Raw genomic sequence first — 20,555 nt, forward strand, 5'->3', positions numbered from 1 at the left:
GGCTAGACGAGGTAGGCTAATTATTATTTATTTTTGGCCTGTAGGGGACGTTCTTAATCTCAAGAACTAAAAATACAGTTTTTGGTTAAATATTTTCACCGCAACATGTTTTTGCCATCCGAGACAGTTGTATTATATATATAATAATAATAATAAAGAAAATATTTAAACTTTTTTCTGTTATACGTGTTTTTCTTTAATTTGTGTGTATCTGTATGCATGTATTCATTTAAAGATGAGGAAAACAATAAATAAAAAAACAGGTTTCTCCGTCAGCCGATCTGAAATGTAGAGTAAAGACATGTATTCACACATAGAGGGCAGCGTGACACAAAATATTGTATTTACTGAACTTGTAGGCCTATTGGTTAGTTTCATTTTAAGGCTACTTTCAGTTCCGACTGCGAGGGATAAGAGCTCGATAGGTTTCAACGCTTTTCCAACACCCAGGTAAGCAAAGTCTTATTTTATAACTCAATAGTCGATACATTGGACGGCATTGTGGAGGAAATTAGTGATTATATTTCCATTGGGCGACTCTGATGTGGTTCGTGAACCATGTCAACTGTAGGCTAGTTGACATAAATATTAATTCGTTCCTTTCGCTTAGCAGATTTAAATACTTTTTTATTCTAATCATCTTTTTAATTTATATCCTACGAATCACCGCAGTTAACACAATGTGTCTGTGCTGCACGTGTATTCGTCTTTTGTATGTTTCTGTAAACGGGATTATCATAGGCTACACGATGTTGCGAATAACTTTGTACAAAATATCCTGTCGCTGGACTATTTGGTGGTAAACTCAAGCGATAGCATTTGCTCTCATTTCTGCCTTTCTCACAGAAAAGGTGTAAATAAGTTCTGAAATTATTTATATCTTATGCTAAACAACGTATTACACCCTAGAGTACATTTCTTACTGGCTATAAAGGAAATGAATGCAAACTTCCAAACAAATTAACTGGATACACACAAACACGCATAACAACCTTGATAGGAAGTTTGGAAGTTTGGAAGCTTAAGTTTCCAAAACACATAGGCTGGGATTTGAGAATACCAACATTGTCCTCAGCTTTAATAACTCTTATATTCAAAAACACAGTTTCAGCTATCACTATAACTAGTGTAATGTTTGTGCTTACTTGTTCGTCAGCTAATAGCAAATATTGATTGAATAGGATACAGTGCAGCTTGTTCAGTGTGACAAACCAGCAATCACTGGACACGGTTGAGGTTACATAATGTTCTATTGTACTATTACTATTACCTGTACATGATTACTATTTACACAGCACCCGAAAATGATATGCAGATATACCTTAGGCGCAGGTTGTAATACAAATCTGCTAACACTATGAATTTGTTTTGTAAAACCCCACGCTAACCCAACGACGGAATTTAGCGAGGGCTGAAGGTATCGGCGTGCTTGTCCTTCTGGTGTTGCTGAAAGAATACTAATTAGGTTAAAAATGAGTGGCCCCTATGCGGAGATTCTAGATCAGCCAATAAATAAACCATGATACAAAGGCAGTAGTACCACTCTGCCTTCCGCTCTTCACTGGTCCGGGCTGACCAAGAATCTCCGCAATAGGGCCAATACATTCACCTTCGTTTATCTGACTCCATTTGAATAATAATTGTGATTAGTTGTCCACATTTGGTAGATGTCGTATTTATAATTTTGACTTGATCGCTATAGGAATCCTGTACTGAGATTTACTCGTCCCTACTCCCCAGCTAGACCACTGCGGTCTGCCAGCTCTGGTCGCCTTATGATTCCCTCTCTACGTGCACCTGGCGGTCGAGCTGCACGTTCACGCCTGTTTTCCATTATGGTTCCTCAGTGGTGGAATGACTTGCCTACCACTGTCAGGACCGCAGAATCCCTCCCCCTATTTCGACGCAGACTCAAAACACACCTTTTCAAACTCTACCTTAGTCCTCCCTCCTGATTTCCCCCGCCCCTCCTTTCTGAGATCCCTATCCTTGTCTAACCCCCCCCCCCCCCCCCCAAAAAAAATAAAAAAATAATAATAATAATAATAATAACAATAATAAAATAAAAAAATTGCACTTATGATGACGACTATATGTTTAGAACAGCACTCCATGTGTATTTTTCCTAGTTCTGGATGTGATGCTTTGACTTGTGGTAGAACCTATGCATTTGTAAATCGCTTAGCGTCTGCCAAATGACAAAAATATAAATGTAATGTAAATGAACAATCCTCTGCTGGTACCGCCGCATGTCACATTGCGCGTTATGTGCACGTCTGACGAACTGACTAGATATCTATAGTCATTACAGAGGTCGCAGGAATAGCTACTCTTGGGTATATCGGTTTACAGCCTAGGGACCCAAGCAGACCAACCTAGCTACGGCTGTGCTCGACATGAATGAACTACCACGCGGAGGTGAGGGATTTACCATCATAGGTCTACGGGTGCTATACGCCGTGATACATTAAGCATAGATATTCATCCTCCCTAGACCAGTTTGAGGGGGTAAACCAAGCATTCCCTGTATAACATTGAGTGTCAGTAAGCGAAACCACACAGATCAAGTTTTAAGAATTTATTTTACCAGGCAGGTTACATACGTAATTACACACTAGTTCCAAATACAATACAAAAACATTAGAAGGAAACCAAATTACGGAGTCTTAAAAGTCATACCTTGTAATAAAAGCTACATACGGGAGTCTGGCTACAGACACCCTGTACATAGAAATTACGTGCACGGTGTGCACGGGAGTCTGATTGCATTCTCCCAGATTGCTTAGTTTACTGTCCTTAAATCCGAAATCTGGCCTTTGATGTTAACCCTAAAAATGGGTCACCCATCTGGAATTTGGAGCCACGCCTCCCCAGGAAACGCAGGGGGGTTGAGGCACATGGCTTTCACTGGGGCAGAGCTCCACACAGTTGCTCCCTGGTTCCTGGTTGGTTATGATGTCCAGGGTTTGCTGTTGCAGAAATAAAACCATTGCACCAGTCGCACTGAAACAATCAGAATAATACCAAACATGAATATTATCTAAACTGACTTTGTCATGAAACATCCGATGCTTTATGCATACTTCCAGGGAAACTGAGGAATGAGGGAGATGTGAGAGGGAGGGTGTAAGGAAGGGGGGTCGAAGGGAATAATGGGCCCAACAGGCCGTGCTCTCTGAAACCTTCCCGTGCCGTAAAGGATGTTTCCCCTCTCGTAACAAGTTTCACGGCTGGAGGCCTGAGTAAACCCTGGGACACGAGAGCTTCTCAAGAAAACCGATGCCTGAGTCTTTCCCCACATGCCTGTATGGGTGCGGAGACGGTGGGGGTTAATGGTGTATGCTCCTGGGGTTAAATTACTTTACAGCCACATAGTGCCACAGTACCAGGGGAAGCCAGCAAGCTGACCAGCGCCCTGAGTGACAATGCCAGATTTGAATCATTTCCGCCTTTAAACAACATAACAACATTAGTCACCACACAAAATAAGAACCGTAAATTAACCGCTAATAATTTCTAATCATTTTCTCTTATGCCACATTTTGGGGTGCCACAGAAATTATTTACAGAGTCCCTTGGGCCTGACCGCTGCTCTAGAGACTGTTGTGTGTGTGAAAATCCCAGGAGATCAGCAGTTTCTGAAATACACAGACCACCCCCGCCTGGCACTAACAATCTGGTCAAAGTCACTTAGATCACATTTCTTCCCCATTCTGATGTTTGGCCTGAACAATAACTCTTAACCATGTTCACATGCTTTTATGCATTGCGTTACTGCCACACGATTGGCAGACTCGATATTAAGGAGTTGGTGTATAGGTCAACATACTGTAATAAAGTGGTCACTGAGTGTATACAGTGCATCCGGAAAGTATTCACAGCTCTTCACTTTTTCCACATTTTGTTATGTTACAGCCTTATTCCAAAATTGATGAAATTCATTTTTTTCCTCAAAATTCTACACACAATACCCCATAATGACAATGTGAAAAAGTTTTTTTTAATTTTTTTTTTATGTCCTTGAGTGACCCAGCCAGAGCCCAGACTTGAATCCAGTTGAACATCTCTGGAGAGATCTGAAAATGGCTGTACACCGATGCTCCCTATCCAACCTGATGGAGCTTGAGAGGTGCTGCAAAGAGGAATGGGCAAAACTGCCCAAAGACAGGTGTGCCAAGCTTGTGGCATCATATTCAAAAAGACTTGAGGCTGTAATTGCTGCCAAAGGTGCATCAACAAAGTATTGAGCAAAGGCTGTGAATACTTATGTACATGTGATTTCTTAGCTTTTTATTTTTCATAAATTAGCAAAAATTTCTAAAACTTCTTTCATGTTGTCAATATGGGGTGTTGTTTGTAGAATTTTGAGGAATTTTTTTTTTTTTAATCCATTTTGGAATAAGGCTGTAACATAACAAAATGTGGGAAAAGTGAAGCGCTGTGAATACTTTCCGGATGCACTGTATGTTCAGAAACAAGGATATTTTTAACTGTTCAAATGGTGTCCTAAAAAAACTTGATAAGTGGATATTAATGTTGGATATGGAAGTATAGAGTTATGTAAATAAATACATAAATAGTAAATAGTTGAATACAGAATACTTAATAAGCACATATCAACCTCTAACCAACATTACAAAAACAGGCTGTAAATCAGAAATAATCATTTAGTCTTATCTAACGCTTTGAGCGGTCAAGGGAACTCAAGGGGGAGGTTAATGGACAGGCAAAGCTCACCCATCTGGACTCATTGAAATATATAAGAGAGTAAAACGCACACACACAAGAACATGCAACTCCTCGTGGTCCTTGGGAAGTTTAGTGCCTGGACCCCATGGAAGGTCTGCAAATTTTGTAGCAGTAATGACATACTTTCAGCCATAATAAGGATATTTTCCACCCTTCACATGTTACCGAAAACAGTTCTACTTCTTGCCATTTCAATTCTACAGACATGCAGACATTGGAATCCATACTTTAGCTCTGGCCTTATCCTTCTCTGCATCGGCCTCTGTGTGTGCCTTACTCACAGCAAGTATGTGTGTGCGCGTGCGTGAGTGTGTACTCTGTATGAAAGAATCAAGTAGCGTGTCTGCATTTGTCACTGCGCTGGATTAAATTAACGATTCACAGAATATGCAATTTTCTTTTTCCTTTGGCAATTGAATTTTCCCGCTAAATGTGCTTGTGAAGAAAACAATTACATTCCCCTGCGGAATGAATGCTTCCGTCTCCAGCGCTATAGATCTGAACCTGTGGCAATGTGTTTCTAGTGCTTCTTTAAGGGGGTAGAGAGCAACGATGGCAAGGCTTCAGACAATCAGCGAGGGGGAGATCCAGCAGATGAGCAGTGTGCTGCAGTCACGAGTGGTGACGGAGGTGGTGGCACAGGTGCAAAGCATGCTGGGACAACGGCAGTCCTCCACACTGGACATCGCGGTTACGGGGGAGTCAGGCTCAGGGAAGTCCACCTTCATCAACGCCTTCAGAGGCATCGCTGATGATGATGACCCCAGGGCGGCAAAGACCGGTGTGACAGAAACTACCCAGGAGATCATAGCATACGACCACCCCACTGCGCCTACCGTCCGTTTGTGGGACTTGCCGGGCATCGGGACGCCCACTTTCCAACCTCAGCGTTATCTGGAGGACGTGGGGCTGACCAAGTACGACTTCTTCATCATCGTGGCGTCAGAGCGCTTCAGGGAGTGTCATGTGACACTGGCCAGCTGCGTGGCGCAGGCAGGGAAGAAGTTCTACTTTGTGCGCAACAAGGTGGACAACGACCTGGAGGCCTCTGCCCGGAGGAGGGGGCGTAAGGGCTTGAGCGAAGAGGCCGTTTTGAGGGAGATACGAGACGACTGTAAGGCTGGCTTGCAGAGGATCGGGGCGGGGCAGCCCCAGGTCTTCCTGCTCTCCTGCTTCCAGCCGCAGCGCTTCGACTTCGCCCTGCTGCACGAGACCCTGGAGAGGGAGCTGGAGGGTCATAAGAGGCACGTCTTCCTGCTGGCGCTGCCCAACCTCACCGCTGCCGTGCTGGAGAGGAAGCAGCAGGCGCTGGCCGGGAGCGTGTGGCAGACAGCGATGGCGGCTTGTCTGAGTGCCGCGACGCCAGGGGGCGCTGTTCACAGCAGCGTGCCCATGCTTATGAGCACCCTGCAGTCCTTCCAGCGTAGCTTCGGCTTGGACACCAACTCCCTGCTCCGGTTGGCCAACATGACGGGAAAATCCTATCAGGTAACCATAGCTCAAAGCTCGATCCTCTTCTTTACTCATTTATTTCTCCCTTTATTTAACCAGGTGAGTCTCTTTTACAAGGGAGCCCTGGCCAAGGGAGGAGCAAGTAGAGATTACCACATTAAATTCAATACAAAACAAAAGCACAACACAATTACACATTAATTACACAATTACATGACTCTTATTCATGCCATTGACTAAAACATGGCAAAACCCAGCTATGCATTTATTGTTTGGATACAGTATTTCCCTGAAGTCTATTGTTGTCTACTACTACTTCTTGCTTTTATTTCTTGCTCCTTCCTGCTAAAATGTCATTTCTTACGGCACTTGTAGCTTGTAGCGTCCTGCTATTTAGTTTGAACACCAAAAGACCCGAACTCTGATCATTTCTAATGTGTATTTCCCATTTCCCCCCAATTTCATGAGCATGGAACATAGCTCATTACCTGCGGTGTTTATTTTATACGGTGTTCATAGTGTCCTTTGCTTATTGTTTCCCGTCTCCTCCACCGACGGCACCTCTGACTGCACTCTCACCTTTCTGCAGGAGCTCTACGGAGAGGTGCGCTCCACCTCCGGCAGGGAGCTCTCAATGCAGACTGTGGAGGGCATGCTGTCCCAGGTGGCATTGGGCCAGCAGGTCCTGTCTGGTCTGCTGGAGAGTCGGATCCCAGTGCTGGGCAACATCATCTCAGGGGGCGTCTCCTTCATGGCCTCGTACAGCCTACTGAAGTCTGCCATCAAGGACCTGCGTGAGGACGCCGAGAGAGTGATGCACAGAGCTCTGGATGGGGCAGACGACACCCGAGAGGACGTTCCGGATCCAGGATATTTTTATGCGGACTAAGGGAGCCAAATGTGACCCCGGGGATTTGGCTGGGTGATTCTGGGAGGGGAAACCTACAGAGGACTATGTATTAAAACTGCAAATGGGATTGAATTAGCCCTGCACATTGTTGTACAGCAATAAACGATCGTGAACACAGACATTTTCCAGCGTCGACTTTGTCTTTGGTCATCCGGCATTTGATGTCACTGAGGCAGTTAAAAAGTGTTTTCAAAGAGCCTTTGTTGTTTGGCTTCTGTGTTCCATGCTGTACATACAGTAGTACATGTAGCCCAACCACTTTTCTTTTCTGACTGTGGCCTGTGGAACCAGTTCTGTCAGCAAAAGGTCAAAACAAGAATGTGGCTTTTGTGTCTGTTTCCTCTTGTGATGTCATTGTGGCTAGGGCTGTCAACTACTCGAGTAGGGAAACATTTTTTGTTAATTGTTAAAAAAAAATTTTTTTAAAGATCAATACAAGTACAATCGTGCTGAGACAGGCTGCCGAACTGAAACTGAACTGTTTTTCATGACTTTTTCTTTACAGACTACAATTGACATCATACAAAAACAGAGACAAGGACACAACAACATAGTCTCCAAAAGCCAGAGAAAAGAGGTGGGTCTTCAGATGGGATTTAAGTGTTGGAATAGTGGAGGCAGTTCTGACATGGAGTGACGGAGCGTTCCACAGCTTCAGGGCAGCCACTGAAAAGGCTAGATCCCCTTTCAGTTTAAGCCACAGACGTGGAACTGACAAGAGTAGTTGGGTAGAGGATCTGAGCAATCTGGAGCTGGAGTATCAGAAAAGGAGGTCAGAGGTAGGGAGGGACCAGACAATTTGACAGTGGAGAGATGCAAGTACATGAGCGATATGGTCACTCTTTCAGGTGCCTGTTAAAAGCCTGGCAGCCGCGTCTTCAACCAGTTGTTGGGGAAGTTGGGAGGACTGACTGACGCTGATGTATAATGACAGTATCCACTTGTCAGTCTTTGGCTGATAGGGATTGGCTTGATTCAATGTTTCTGAGGTGGAAGAAACTGCATTCAACAACTGCATTGATCTGTGTGTGTGTCAAAGCAGAAGGCAGAGTCAGAAATCACACTCAGATTCCTTGCATGTGTTTTAATGAACAGGGAGAGAGGACCATGGTTATGTGCAAGGCTGTTAGTAGTGTCTGTGGTGACAAACAATAGCACATCAGTCTTACTTTCATTAAGCTAGAGGACATTTTTTGGTTATCCAGCATTTGATTTCCCTGAACACTTAAAAGTTGTTTGTAAACAGCCTTTGTTGTTTGGCTTCAGTGTTATATACAGTACATACAGTAGTACATGATCAAATTACATTGTAACCTGGGCAACATGAAAGAAATATGCAGTCAGAGCTGTTGTTCATGAATCCAGCTTACACTATTAATTGTTCTAAAGTATTAAATGATTGTTCACTGGTAAATCTTGATTCCTCCATGTCGGTTTGTGGATGAACTAGTTCTCACTTACATTACATTACATTACTGGCATTTGGAAGACGCTCTTATCCAGAGCGACATACAGTTGATTAGACTAAGCAGGAGACAATCCTCCCCTGGAGCAATGCAGGGTTAAGGGCCTTGCTCAAGGGCCCAACAGCTGTACAGATCTTATTGTGGCTACACCGGGATTAGAAACAGCGACCTTGCGTGTCCCAGTCATTTACCCTAACCACTACACTACAGGCCGCCCTTCTGTTTACATGTTTCTGAATTGGTCTTTTAAAACTTGTTATTAATATGTGTTTTAACTAAAAATGCCCAAAACAGATATTGAAGGTTTAAATCTATGGATACAGCAGCAGAAGTCTTATAAAGTGCTCACTGAGTGTATAACAATAAAAACAACTAGACTCTCAATGCCAGTGTGTAGGCTAGTATGGAATAATAACGAATGATTTCACTTTGGCGATGAGGTTCAAACCGATCTTTTATTGCTTTATGAAACAAATATTTTCAGGAAATCTAACGGTCAAACGCATCAATCCGGTGCACTTTGGGAGGCTTCACATTCGGGATACAGATAGCTTTACTCATTGATCCTGGAAATACTGTTTAAACCGTTGTAACCACATCCTGGGGGTGTCCCCGGTCACCAGGAAGCAGGGAGAACAGGGGGGCAGAGCCCGGCCCTAGCACACCACAGAAATACGTTAGACACTAGGATAGAAAGCTTCAGCCGTTTCCCCTCTTCACCCATGGTATGCAATAGAACATAAAAGACGGAAACATGAGCTAAAGTGCTTATTCCGTGAAATTAAATCGGCAGAAGAGCAGCATTAGGTAAGTTTATCAAAGAATTACAAAATGTGAAGTTACCGTTATTTAGGCTATCATTATCATTATCGGTGCAGTGGGTAGCACTGCCGCCTCACAGCAAGGAGGTCCTGGGTTCGAATCCCGGTCGGCCGGGGCCTCTCTCTGTGGAGTTTGCATGTTCTCCCTGTGTCTGCGTGGGTTTCCTCCAGGTACTCTGGTTTCCTCCCACAGTCCAAAGACATGCAGGCTAGGCTGATTGGAGAGTCGAAATTGCCCATAGGTATGAGTGTGTGAGTGTGTGAGTGTGTGAGTGAATGGTGTGTGTGCCCTGCGATGGACTGGCGACCTGTCCAGGGTGAATTCCTGCCTTTCGCCCAATGTATGCTGGGATAGGCTCCAGCCCCCCTGCGACCCTGTTCAGGATAAGCGGGTTAAGATAATGGATGGATGGATGGATGGATTATCATTAGTTCATGCACAAAGCTAAGAAAAGGTAAACGGTTGATTCTAGGTGTGGAATTTGCATTTGGACTTTGTTGCTGTTGTCACTCAACATGACGACCAAATAAGTCAATGCAGTTAAAGCACAGACTTAAAAATCAGTTTATGTACAGTGGGCTCCAGAATTATTAGCACCCTTGATAAATATGCAGTTATGGACGTACGCTTTATTTTCCAACATGGGTAAAGTAGTGTGCCAACAGTTCCAACATGTGTAAAGTCTTACATTTAAAAAAATGCCCGAAAATTATTGGCACCCCTGGTTAAATACTTTGTGCAAACAACCCTGGCAAAGATGACAACTATGAGCATTTTCCTATAATCTGTGATAAGTTTAGAGAACACATTCTGAAGGATTTTTGACCATTCCTCAATGCAGAACCTTTCAGAATCATTTATATCTTTGGGTTACTGCTGATGGACTCCCCTCTCCAATTCAGACCACAGGTTTTTGATGGGATTTAAGCCTGGGCACTGAGATGGCCATTGCAGAATGTTGTTCTCACTTTACCATTTATGTTTGGATTTTGATGTATGTTTGGAGTGATTGTCCTGCGTGAAAATCTACCAAAACCCAATAAAATATAATATAATAACCGACAATATTTACAATTTAATTCACCTGACGACGCAGGGTTACTTTCAAAAAGGAGATACATTAAACAAATAACCCCCCTAGTTCCACTGGTGCAGTAGGAATCCTAATCAGGGGGTAGGACGTGTACATGCACGGCGGCGAGAGTCTATTTCCGACTCCCGAGTTTAAGCACTTTCGCAAAGCTCTCAATTGGAGAGGGGCGATCCGCCCACGACCATATACACAACTTGGCTTTAAGGGAAAGGGAAAGCCAACAACCTCAGAGTTTCACCAGACGCTCAGCTCGGCTCATCTGACTAAACAGGAGACTTACGAATGCGTCAACTACTGGGTGAACTCAACGCACTAACAAAAACACATTTACACGAGATACACAAGCAGCGCCGAGGGTCCCCCACATAGAGCCCTGGGCTAACGGAGATTCGCAAAGCTCTCGGACGAGAGGGGCGAACACTCCAAAACACGTGTCATTAACCCGAGTGTAACACATAACAGATCAGCACTAAGAAAACAAAAAGCATAAGCCCCCCGGATATGGGGTTCATGCGAACGTAACCTACCTACACCATCCGCCACCAGTTGCGAATAGCGACTTAGTGCTGTATATCCAATAACCGACAAAGACGACACAACCACGAAAACATTTCAAAAGTGACCAAACGAAATACCTCGCTTTCCCAAAGTAAATGTTTAGACGGCTGCCATGCTAGGAGATCGCATTCTATTGGAAAGACACGTAATGTCACCGAGAACAATATCCACCTACGGATAGAGGAAATATTAGCCACCCCTTACGCTTCATCAAAACTATAGGGAATCTGAACCAATCTTAATTACCAACGGGTCTCAGAACTCCTAGGTCCACATTAACTCGACCTAAAGCTCCTTACTTCCCAAAAGTAGCTTTTGAACAAGGCGGAAGTTAACTGTGTGGACAAATAGAAAATGAGAAAGCATGTGGAACAAGGGCAAAATAACCTCAACAATCTAGCCCTTGGCGTAGACCGTAGAAATCTGCGAACGGAGTATCATACTCCCTGAGGGATTCTGTCTTCCACCGGTCCTGTGTCTAACATTTGTGCACAAAAATAAAACGTGAAAGTGAAGAAAAGTGAAGAGCTTACCCTAAACTGACGGAGAATTGCTACGTGTTTAGCTCCCATAGACTTCGTCATAATAGGTAATAAAGAATAGTCAGTCACACCTCACTTAATGCACAAATGAACATAAAATAACGTGCGATGATGAATGCCGATTCAAAGAGAAACAGGGCTTAAATAGACAAGCACGAAGCTAGCCTTGGTCAGTAATCCGATCCCATAGATGGATAATAATCGCCATTCATTGCCAAAGTGGAATTAATTACTAAAATAAGCCAGAATGCGACAATGGCGCTATCTAGCGGCACAAAAAGGTAATGTCTGGAAAACCTAGCCGAATGCCTACCAGATCCATGACAAACACAGCAAATACTAAATAACTTGTATAAAACCACCAAAAACGCCAGCAACACCTGATAATGTTTTGGGCAAAACATGTCAACTCCCTGTGATTTCTCGCCAGTGTACTTCCAGTACAACAAATTATATTATAATTGATTCTCAAGCTCTCATTTGGTGTCATGTCACGCTAATGATTTTGTTGGGTCTTGCTAAGGCCAATTTATAAAATGAATCGTTAAAAAAGTGAATACTTAACTACAAAAAGTTCTGACATGCAGCTTTACTGTCTAAATGAATACATGTTTAGAGAATGAAATTATTTTTTTTGTGTTCTTAGAGATGGCAAGAGACCTACAGACCTGGTGAACACACACATTCAAGCCTCTTTTTAATTGTTGTCTCTCAAACTATGCTGCGAAGGATCCTTGAATTGTAGGCTATTGATCCTTGAAAGTCATTGGAAGGCCGTTGATGTTTTGCCAGTGGTCCAGGGGCACTATTTAAGATCAATGACACAATGAATTCAACAAAGTATCAGGAACCCTTTGCAGAAAATCTGGTTGCCTCTGCCAGGAATTTGAGACTTGGTCATCAGCTGATTGTCCAGCAGGACAATGATTCCAAACATGCATCAGAATTCTGCAATGGCCATCTCAGTTTCAAGACTTACATCCCATGAAAAACCTGCGGTCTGAACTGAAGAGGGGGGTATCCCAAGAATATCGATGATTCTGAAAAGCCAATAATTGTGGGGTTAAAATTTTTTTCTTTTATTTGTTTGCTTCCATTGAATGATTAATAATGCACACTGCTTTACACATGTTTAGAAAATAAAACTTACGTTACTAACAATTTTTCTATTTTACAGCATTTTTTGTGAATATTTATCAAGGGTGCCAACAATTCTGGAGACCATTGCAGTTCCGTCAGACTGAGATTAACTAAATGAAGTAAAATTGTATTATCAATTTAATTTTGTTGATTTTATTTACAATAATTGTTAGGGGTGCCAATAATCTGTTCATGGTTTTCAGAAAAAAATGAGATTACTTAATAAAAACATTGAAACGTGAGAGTAAATGTATTGAAATAAAAGTATATAATTTTCCATCAGTTTGAACAGAACATATACAGTGCCATGAAAAAGTATTTGCCTGTTTTCTGATTTCCTCTTTTATCACATATTTGTCACACTGAATGGTTTCAGATCATTAAGGGCACGTTGTCCAGATCCTGAGGCAGCAAAACATCCACACACCATCACAGTACCTTTACTTTTGGCATGATGTTCTTACTGTGAAATGCTGTATTAGCTTTACACCAAACAATACGTATCATTCAAAAAGTTCCACTTTTAACTGGTCTGTCCAGAGAACGTTATCCCAAAATGCTTTGGGATCATCCATGGGCTTTTTGTGCAATAGTGAGATGAGAATTGATGCCTCTCTTGGTAAGCTGTGCTTCCCACCTGGCTAGTCTCTCATGAATCCCTTTGCCCAGTCTCTTTTCTTTACAGTATAGTCATGAATAATAATATTAGCTGAGACTAGACAGGCCTGCAGGTCTTTGGGTGTTCTTGGATCATTTGTGACTACCTGGATGAGGTATCACTCATTTTGGCAGGCTGGTCACTCCTTGGAAGATTTACCACTGTTCCAAGTGTTCTCCATTTGGTACTACTGTGCTTCGGTGGCCTAGAGCCTTAGAAATAGCTTTGTGACCTTTTCCAAACTGATATTTCAACAACTTCTTTTCCCCCCCATCTCTTCCGGATTGTTCTTTGATCTATGAATTTGTCTGAATTAATTATTTATATCATATTAAAGGAAGCATATGATTGCAGCTATTGCTGCTTAGGGTGGTGCAACCAGTTATTAAGATTAAGGGGGAAATTATTTTTTCACAGGAGTGATATGGGTGTTTTTTGTCATTAAATTAATTAAATAGTAAATGTGTTTTTGTTTTTATTTACTCAGGTTCCCATTGTCTAATATTACATTTTGGCTAAATATCTGAAACCATTCCGTGTGACAAATATGCAATCACAGAGGAAATCAGGAAGGGGGCAAATATCTTTTCACGACACGATAATTTATTCTTTGTGTTGTTTTTATGCAGCCTTTTTTCTTAATTTTTATTTAGGGTGCCATTAGTTCTGGAGCCCACTATATTAAAAAAAAAAAAAGGTAGTTATTTCTCCTAGGTGAAATCAAAGTGTATAAAAATAGCGTAAATAAAAGCTGAGTGTGCAGTTCAGCCATATATGAATTGTTTCATTATAAAGAATCGTGGCGTCAAGAAAAAAATACTATGTGTGCATATGTGATGGTATTTGTTTCTATGTTTTCTCAATAGCTTGACCATGGCTGACGATTATGCCATTATTGATGAGGATGAGGTGAGGGAGATCAGGGATGCACTGGAAAACCAGACCTTGACTTCAGCCGTGGCTAAGATCCAGGACTACTTTGAGCAGATTGACCGTGTGGAACTAAATATTGCCATCACTGGAGAGTCTGGCTCTGGCAAGTCCACCTTTGTCAATGCATTCCGGGGTCTGGGGGATGAAGACGAGGGCGCAGCTCCAACCGGCGTGGTTGAGACCACCATGGAGCCAACCGTGTACCCCCACCCTAAATATCCCAAAGTCAAAGTGTGGGACCTTCCCGGGATTGGGACACCCAATTTCAAAGCAGACGAGTACCTTGAAAAAGTAGAATTCAAACGCTATGATTTCTTCATCATCATCATCTCAGAACGTTTCAAAGTCAACAATGTGCAGCTGGCCACAGAGATCCAACGCATGAAGAAGAGGTTCTACTTTGTTCGCTCAAAGATTGACAACAGCATACATGCAGAGAAAAGGAAGAAGGACTTTGACGAGGAAAAAACCCTCAGTATAATTCGGGAAGACTGCATGAAAGGTAACGGGTCAATGTGAGATGTTTTGTGCGCCCTCTTCTACAACTTTTCCATAGGGAACATTTAGATAGTAGCTAGTTAGATTTTTTTGGGATGATATTACACAGTAAGAAGATTGCAACAGCTGAACATTGAAATCTTGTTTGTTTTGTAACAGTACTCTATGTTCTATTTCATAAGGCCTCCTGGAAAATGGGGTGGCATCTCCCACGGTCTTCCTTATCTCCAGCTTTGACCTGCAGCTCTACGACTTCCCAAAGCTGGAGGAGACGATGGAGAAAGAGCTGCCCAAGCACAAGCAACGTGTCCTCCTTCTGTCACTGCCCAACATCACCCTGGACATCAACAAGAAGAAGAAAGAGGCCCTGCAGACCAACATATGGAAGGTGTCCCTGCTGTCAGGCACCGTGGCAGCCATACCCATCCCAGGTCTATCTGTGGTGGTGGATGTTGGCATCCTGGTCAAAGAGCTCAGCAGTTATTACCAGGCTTTTGGCCTGGATGATGAATCCCTGAAAAACCTCTCTGACAAAACGAACGTACCTCTGGAGGAACTGAAAGCGGTCCTCACATCCCCCCTCAACAAGGAGATATCGGGCGATGTGGTCATCAAGTTGCTCACCAAATTTGCCGGAGCAGGGTTAATGTTGCTGGAGTACTGGGCCAGCACAATCCCGGTGTTCGGCTCCATGGCGGCCGCGGGAATCTCGTTCGCCACCACCCACAGGATGCTGACAAGCTGCTTGAATGAGCTGGCAGAGGATGCACAAAACGTCCTGATGAGAGCTTTGCAGACAGAGGTGTGAAGAAACTACTTCTCTGCAGTTCAAGTGCCTTTCTGTACTAGTGCCTTTGATCTTGATGAAGATGTTCTCATAGAAATTAGGTTGTATATTTTTGAGCAATATGTAGTACTGTTTGTTACATTACATTACATTACAGGCATTTGGCAGACGCTCTTATCCAGAGCGACGTACAGTTGATTAGACTAAGCAGGAGACAATCCTCCGCAAGCAAGCAATCTTTGTAACGAGACACCATGGACAAATACTTAACAGGATTGTTCATTTTACATAATGAAAATGATCTACATCTCATGAAATGTATCCATGTCTTTTGGTATTATGGGACATTCATTGGGGCTGGTATTTATTCTGGTATATTTCTTTTAAATAAAACGAATGAATCTCCCAAGTAACTCGATCTGTAACCAATATAATCTACCTATGGGTTTATATTTATGTATGAATTCTGTCTATCTCTGCCCATTTTCATTTGTTATGAACTTGAGTTTGACCTTTTTTTCTGTATTCTAACTTTCTGAAAGATAAGAGTGAGTAAAGTTTGTGGAAAACAAGCCTAAATCTGGTTCCCTCTTCCTCAAATACGTCTCTGGTGTTTCCTCTTGGTGTCCCGTTTCCATGGTGATCCACCGTTAGGTGCAGAGGCTTGTGTGGACGCTAGGAAAGTGGCTGTCTGTACTCAGAGAGAGCCGAGGTCTTCTTCACTCCATCCCAGATCCGAGACGCACAGTGGAGCCTGCCCGGATCCCAAACATACAACAACAAGCACGGCTGGGGTCAATTCTGTCTTCACTTCAGTCACGTCAGGAACTGAATTTAAAGAATTAAACGCTCTGTATGTCCCATAACAATTCAGCTAACCCCCAATGCAGCTACCCAGTTGTCTAAAACAAGACAAAGGGTATCAACAAGGAGTGATATTAGGACACTATAAAGGTATATTAGTTATATTTGCAATATAGCCGACTGAAGGAATTTACATTTCAGATAAAAAGATGAATATGAGACGAATATGGTTAAATATTTAAATATTTTACATAAACATTTTTGTCTCAAATCCAAAAGCCTTAACATTTGGGAAAAATATCAAATTTCACTCTACTGTCATTACACACAAGGCATTTTAGCATCTGGGAAAATGGGTTTCACTGAGGGGGGCGGTATGCGGGTACACTCATCAGTTCTCAGTGAGGATGGTGCGAGAGTGCTGGCAGCGAGACAGGGACATGGCACACCACAGAAATATGTTAGACACTCAGGTGGGGAAGAAAGCATCAGCAGAGGCCTAAAAACCACAAACTGCAGCTGCATCCGTGTCTCGGTCATGAGTAAAAACTATTTGACTACATTTATAAAAATGTATCATAAATTGCAGATATGATAAGCTACAGCATTGTTTGGGAGCAACACAATCAGGAGAAACCTGTGTCATTATTCTGACTAGGGAGCCATCATAGATTATTCCAATTTTAGTATTTGAACAAATAATGTCAGCAAAAAAATGTTTTATTCTCATTTGCCACCCACATGTTACAAAATAAGGAACTGTTGTCGCTAAATGCAATGGCATCTTAAAAAATATAGAGGTTATGAAGATAAAACCGTAAATTGTAAAGGTACAATAGCTAATATTTTTGCGTTAAAACATTGTTACAAAACATCATGTTCTTACCTAATGAAAGCGGGTATACATTTACTCTACAGACCCATATTAGCAATTGCTGTGAACATGATTCCACCAAAAATACTATACAATCTTAAAGATATGAGTTCAGCGAGTAAATGTGTACCCCCTTTTATTTGGTAACAATTGATAGTTGATCAGCCATGCAAATGAGCTGGGTGGCAACTGACAGTCAATAGCATTGCATGCCCATACCACACTGGAAACACAGCAACAATTGCTGGGAACATGATTTCACGGAAATTACTGTAGAATAATAAAGATATGGTTCTCTAGAGTAAATGTATATCCCTTTCATTTAGTAACAATTTACAGGTTTTGAGTTTGAGCTGGGGCGGCACGGATGGTGCACTGCCGCCTCACAGCAAGGAGGTCCTGGGTTCGAATCCCCGTCGGCCGGGGCCTCTCTGTGTGGAGTTTGCATGTTCTCCCCGTGTCTGCGTGGGTTTCCTCCGGGTACTCCGATTTCCTCCCACAGTCCAAAGACATGCAGGTTAGGCTGATTGGCCTTTCGCCTGCCTTTCGCCCAATGTATGCTGGGATAGGCTCCAGCCCCCCTGCAACCCTGTTCAGGTTAAGCGGGTTAAGATAATAAGTGGATAGATTGAAACCTGGACCTCATGCATGCAACGCAACCCAGTGGTGCAAACTGATCCAGTAGTAAGCCAGAAGAACTTGGGAGAGACTCTTGGTGGATAAAAATGAATTAGTTAATTATTGGTTAATAGGTGGATAAAAATGAATTAGTTAATTATAGGTTACTCTAATACATTGGCTCACTAAACATCAATTAACACTACCTGATTAGTTTTATAACTTTCCATGTCTTATAGTATAAGTGGTTATATAACACCGAGAGGCCCTGGCCGACGGGGATTCAAACCCAGGACCTCCGTGCTGTCAGGCAGCAGAGCTACGCCCTGCACCATCTGTGCCACCGCAGGTTTTGTGCCGCAACAAAATAAAGATACAGTAAATTTTATAACTTATCAACTAGATCAGGACCCTGGCCACATTCCAATGTCGGCTGAAGTCTTGTGGCTGGATAGCCTGAATTTACATAGTTTTGAATAATTATGTTGTGGTGCATGGAGCTTTAGCACTCAATATAAATGCTTAGACACAAATTAGAAACACCCTACCACATATTCTGGTGTCATGTTCTTAATATTTAACCTGCCTCTTCTAAATTAGGTAGTCAGTTTGTTATTGACTGGTTATTTTGCTCTGCGATCCCTCTCCCTTTCATTCACGATTGTATTGTCTCCACTTAACTTTCACCACTGTCCATGTTAACACAGAGAGCGGACCATGCTAACACAGAGGGCTGACCATGTTAACACCGAGAGCTGTCCATGTTAATACAGAGAGCTGACCATGTTAATACAGAGAGATGTCCATGTTAACGCAGAGAGCTGACAATGTTAACACAGAGAGCTGACAATGTTAACATAGAGAGCTGACCATGTTAATACAGAGAGATGTCCATGTTAGCACAGAGAGCTGACCATGTTAACACAGAGAGCTTTTTCAATGTTTTTTTTATTTTTTAAGTAATCTAATTTTTCTGAAAACAATAGGTGTCAAAATTATTGCCACCCATAACAATTATTGTAAATAAAATCAAAGAAAGTTAAATTGGCAATACATTTTACTTAATGTAGTTAATCTCAGTCTAAAGGAAGTATACTGTGTCATTATAACACTTACAGTTTCACCGCAAAATGAGGTAACAAGCATGCAAAATCCCTTTGTCATCTATCCCTATGTCAATAATTGTATTATTTCTTAGTTTACAGTATTTCTTGCTCATATTTATAAAAGGTGCCAATAATTCTGGAACCCACTGTATGTTTTCCCAGGAGATGGTTTTGTTTTTCAAAAAACATTGATAAAAAAAAAAAACACCAAAAACATCTCCATAAACAGTATGATTTTTTTCAGGGCAGTACAAGGGGTGTTGTCAAGCGAACCTCATTTATCAACATTTATAATAGGATATGTCCATATTAAAACTTTCCTCTCACCAGGCATACCAGTTCCTCAAAAGTGGCTCGGTAAGAAGATTACATGAAGCTAATTGTTGAGCTTAATTTTCACCAAATCTGCAGCTGCACCAGGTTTTCAGTTAAGCCAAGTAATGTTTCAATTTCCCCATTTCTTTTAACTTTCACTTTGAGAAGAAGGAGATCTGTATTCCAGCTTGTATTGTCACAAAGCCAAAGATGCTGAACAAATATTCCCCAAAGCAGAGGTATGTTTTCCCAGGACAGGACAAGGTGTGTTGTGCAAGCTATTAAATCCTTCCTCCAATCACTGTGTGCCATCTCCTATCGCAAGTGAGTCATTTTTATTAGCTGTTCAGTTGCACCTGGTTTTATAGTTTTAAATGTCTTTTTTATGCTTGTGCTTCATTTTATTTATCCATGAATACGGTTAAAAAAAGCACTGACTTTAAAAAACCAAAGCCGCCAAAACAGCTCCATACAAACAATAAAAAATAATTTCAGGACAGCACAAGGTGTGTTGCAGAAGAAAACCTAATTTATCAGTATATGGCTGGATATAACTAAATTAAAATGTGTTTAACTGCTAAATGACTGTAATGAACTACAAGACAGCAGGGACAGTGTGTTGTGGAGATGAGGATTGAATGATGATTGAATTTATCTCTTATTGACATCTCAGGCTGGTTTTAGCTGGTTTCAGCTGCCTGCTGAGCTTTGCAGGATGAGGGCTGGATGCAGATTGTGGTTACAACGGTAGAGGTGGTGGGCTGATGAGGCATATGTGAAAATATTCAGTGGCGCAGTGCAACATCTTTCTCCAAAAACAACATTCTGATATCTCGTCACTATATACTGTGTTGCTATAAACATAACATGTAAACCAAGTTACACAGGACCACTCAGCAACACACATCATGCATAATTCACATGTACACTGAAGAACTTCTTGTTTCTTCTTCAGTATAATAACTGTTTTACTGCTGGTACTTCGAATCGCGTTTCAGGAAAGAAAGAGTCATTACTCGAAATTCGAGGGTGTAAGACAAGTTCAGCTCTTTATTTGTGGTTCCAGATAGTGTGTACGTTTTCCTGAGCTTTCACCAATCTCACACACCAATATTGAAACATGGCACAGTTTAAGTACAATTTCTAAACAAAGGGGGATCTAGCCAGGAGGAAGTCTTCATACATGTGATAATTCAATCCTTTCTTGGTTCCTCTTCCTGGCTTGATCAA

The 20,555-nt window shown here is 42.0% G+C and overlaps 1 protein-coding gene across 2 annotated transcripts; it reads left to right on the top strand.

The window, feature by feature from the left end:
• Positions 1 to 337: 337 nt before the first annotated feature.
• LOC133127442 (interferon-inducible GTPase 5-like) lies at positions 338 to 16,180 on the top strand. Of its 2 annotated transcripts, XM_061240360.1 has the most exons (4): positions 354 to 450; positions 7,617 to 7,688; positions 14,257 to 14,825; positions 15,004 to 16,180. In XM_061240360.1, exons 3-4 carry the CDS (start codon positions 14,264 to 14,266, stop codon positions 15,627 to 15,629), a joined length of 1,188 nt encoding a protein of 395 aa, XP_061096344.1. In that variant the 5' UTR covers positions 354 to 450; positions 7,617 to 7,688; positions 14,257 to 14,263; the 3' UTR covers positions 15,630 to 16,180. The 2 variants fall into 2 exon arrangements, with proteins under 2 accessions (XP_061096335.1, XP_061096344.1); XM_061240351.1 differs by lacking the exons at positions 7,617 to 7,688; positions 14,257 to 14,825; positions 15,004 to 16,180 and adding exons at positions 5,274 to 6,237; positions 6,791 to 7,232 and having other exon boundaries at positions 338 to 450.
• The last annotated feature ends 4,375 nt before the right edge of the window (positions 16,181 to 20,555 follow it).

Source organism: Conger conger, chromosome 1, assembly GCF_963514075.1.
Source record: "Conger conger chromosome 1, fConCon1.1, whole genome shotgun sequence".
Lineage (NCBI taxonomy): Eukaryota > Metazoa > Chordata > Actinopteri > Anguilliformes > Congridae > Conger > Conger conger.

Bases quoted from the DNA above. Each gene is read 5' to 3' on its own strand.
- LOC133127442 (XM_061240351.1), top strand. From the start codon at position 5,302: ATGGCAAGGCTTCAGACAATCAGCGAGGGGGAGATCCAGCAGATGAGC. The intron at 6,238-6,790 runs GTAACCATAGCT...ACCTTTCTGCAG, and splicing joins TGACGGGAAAATCCTATCAG to GAGCTCTACGGAGAGGTGCG.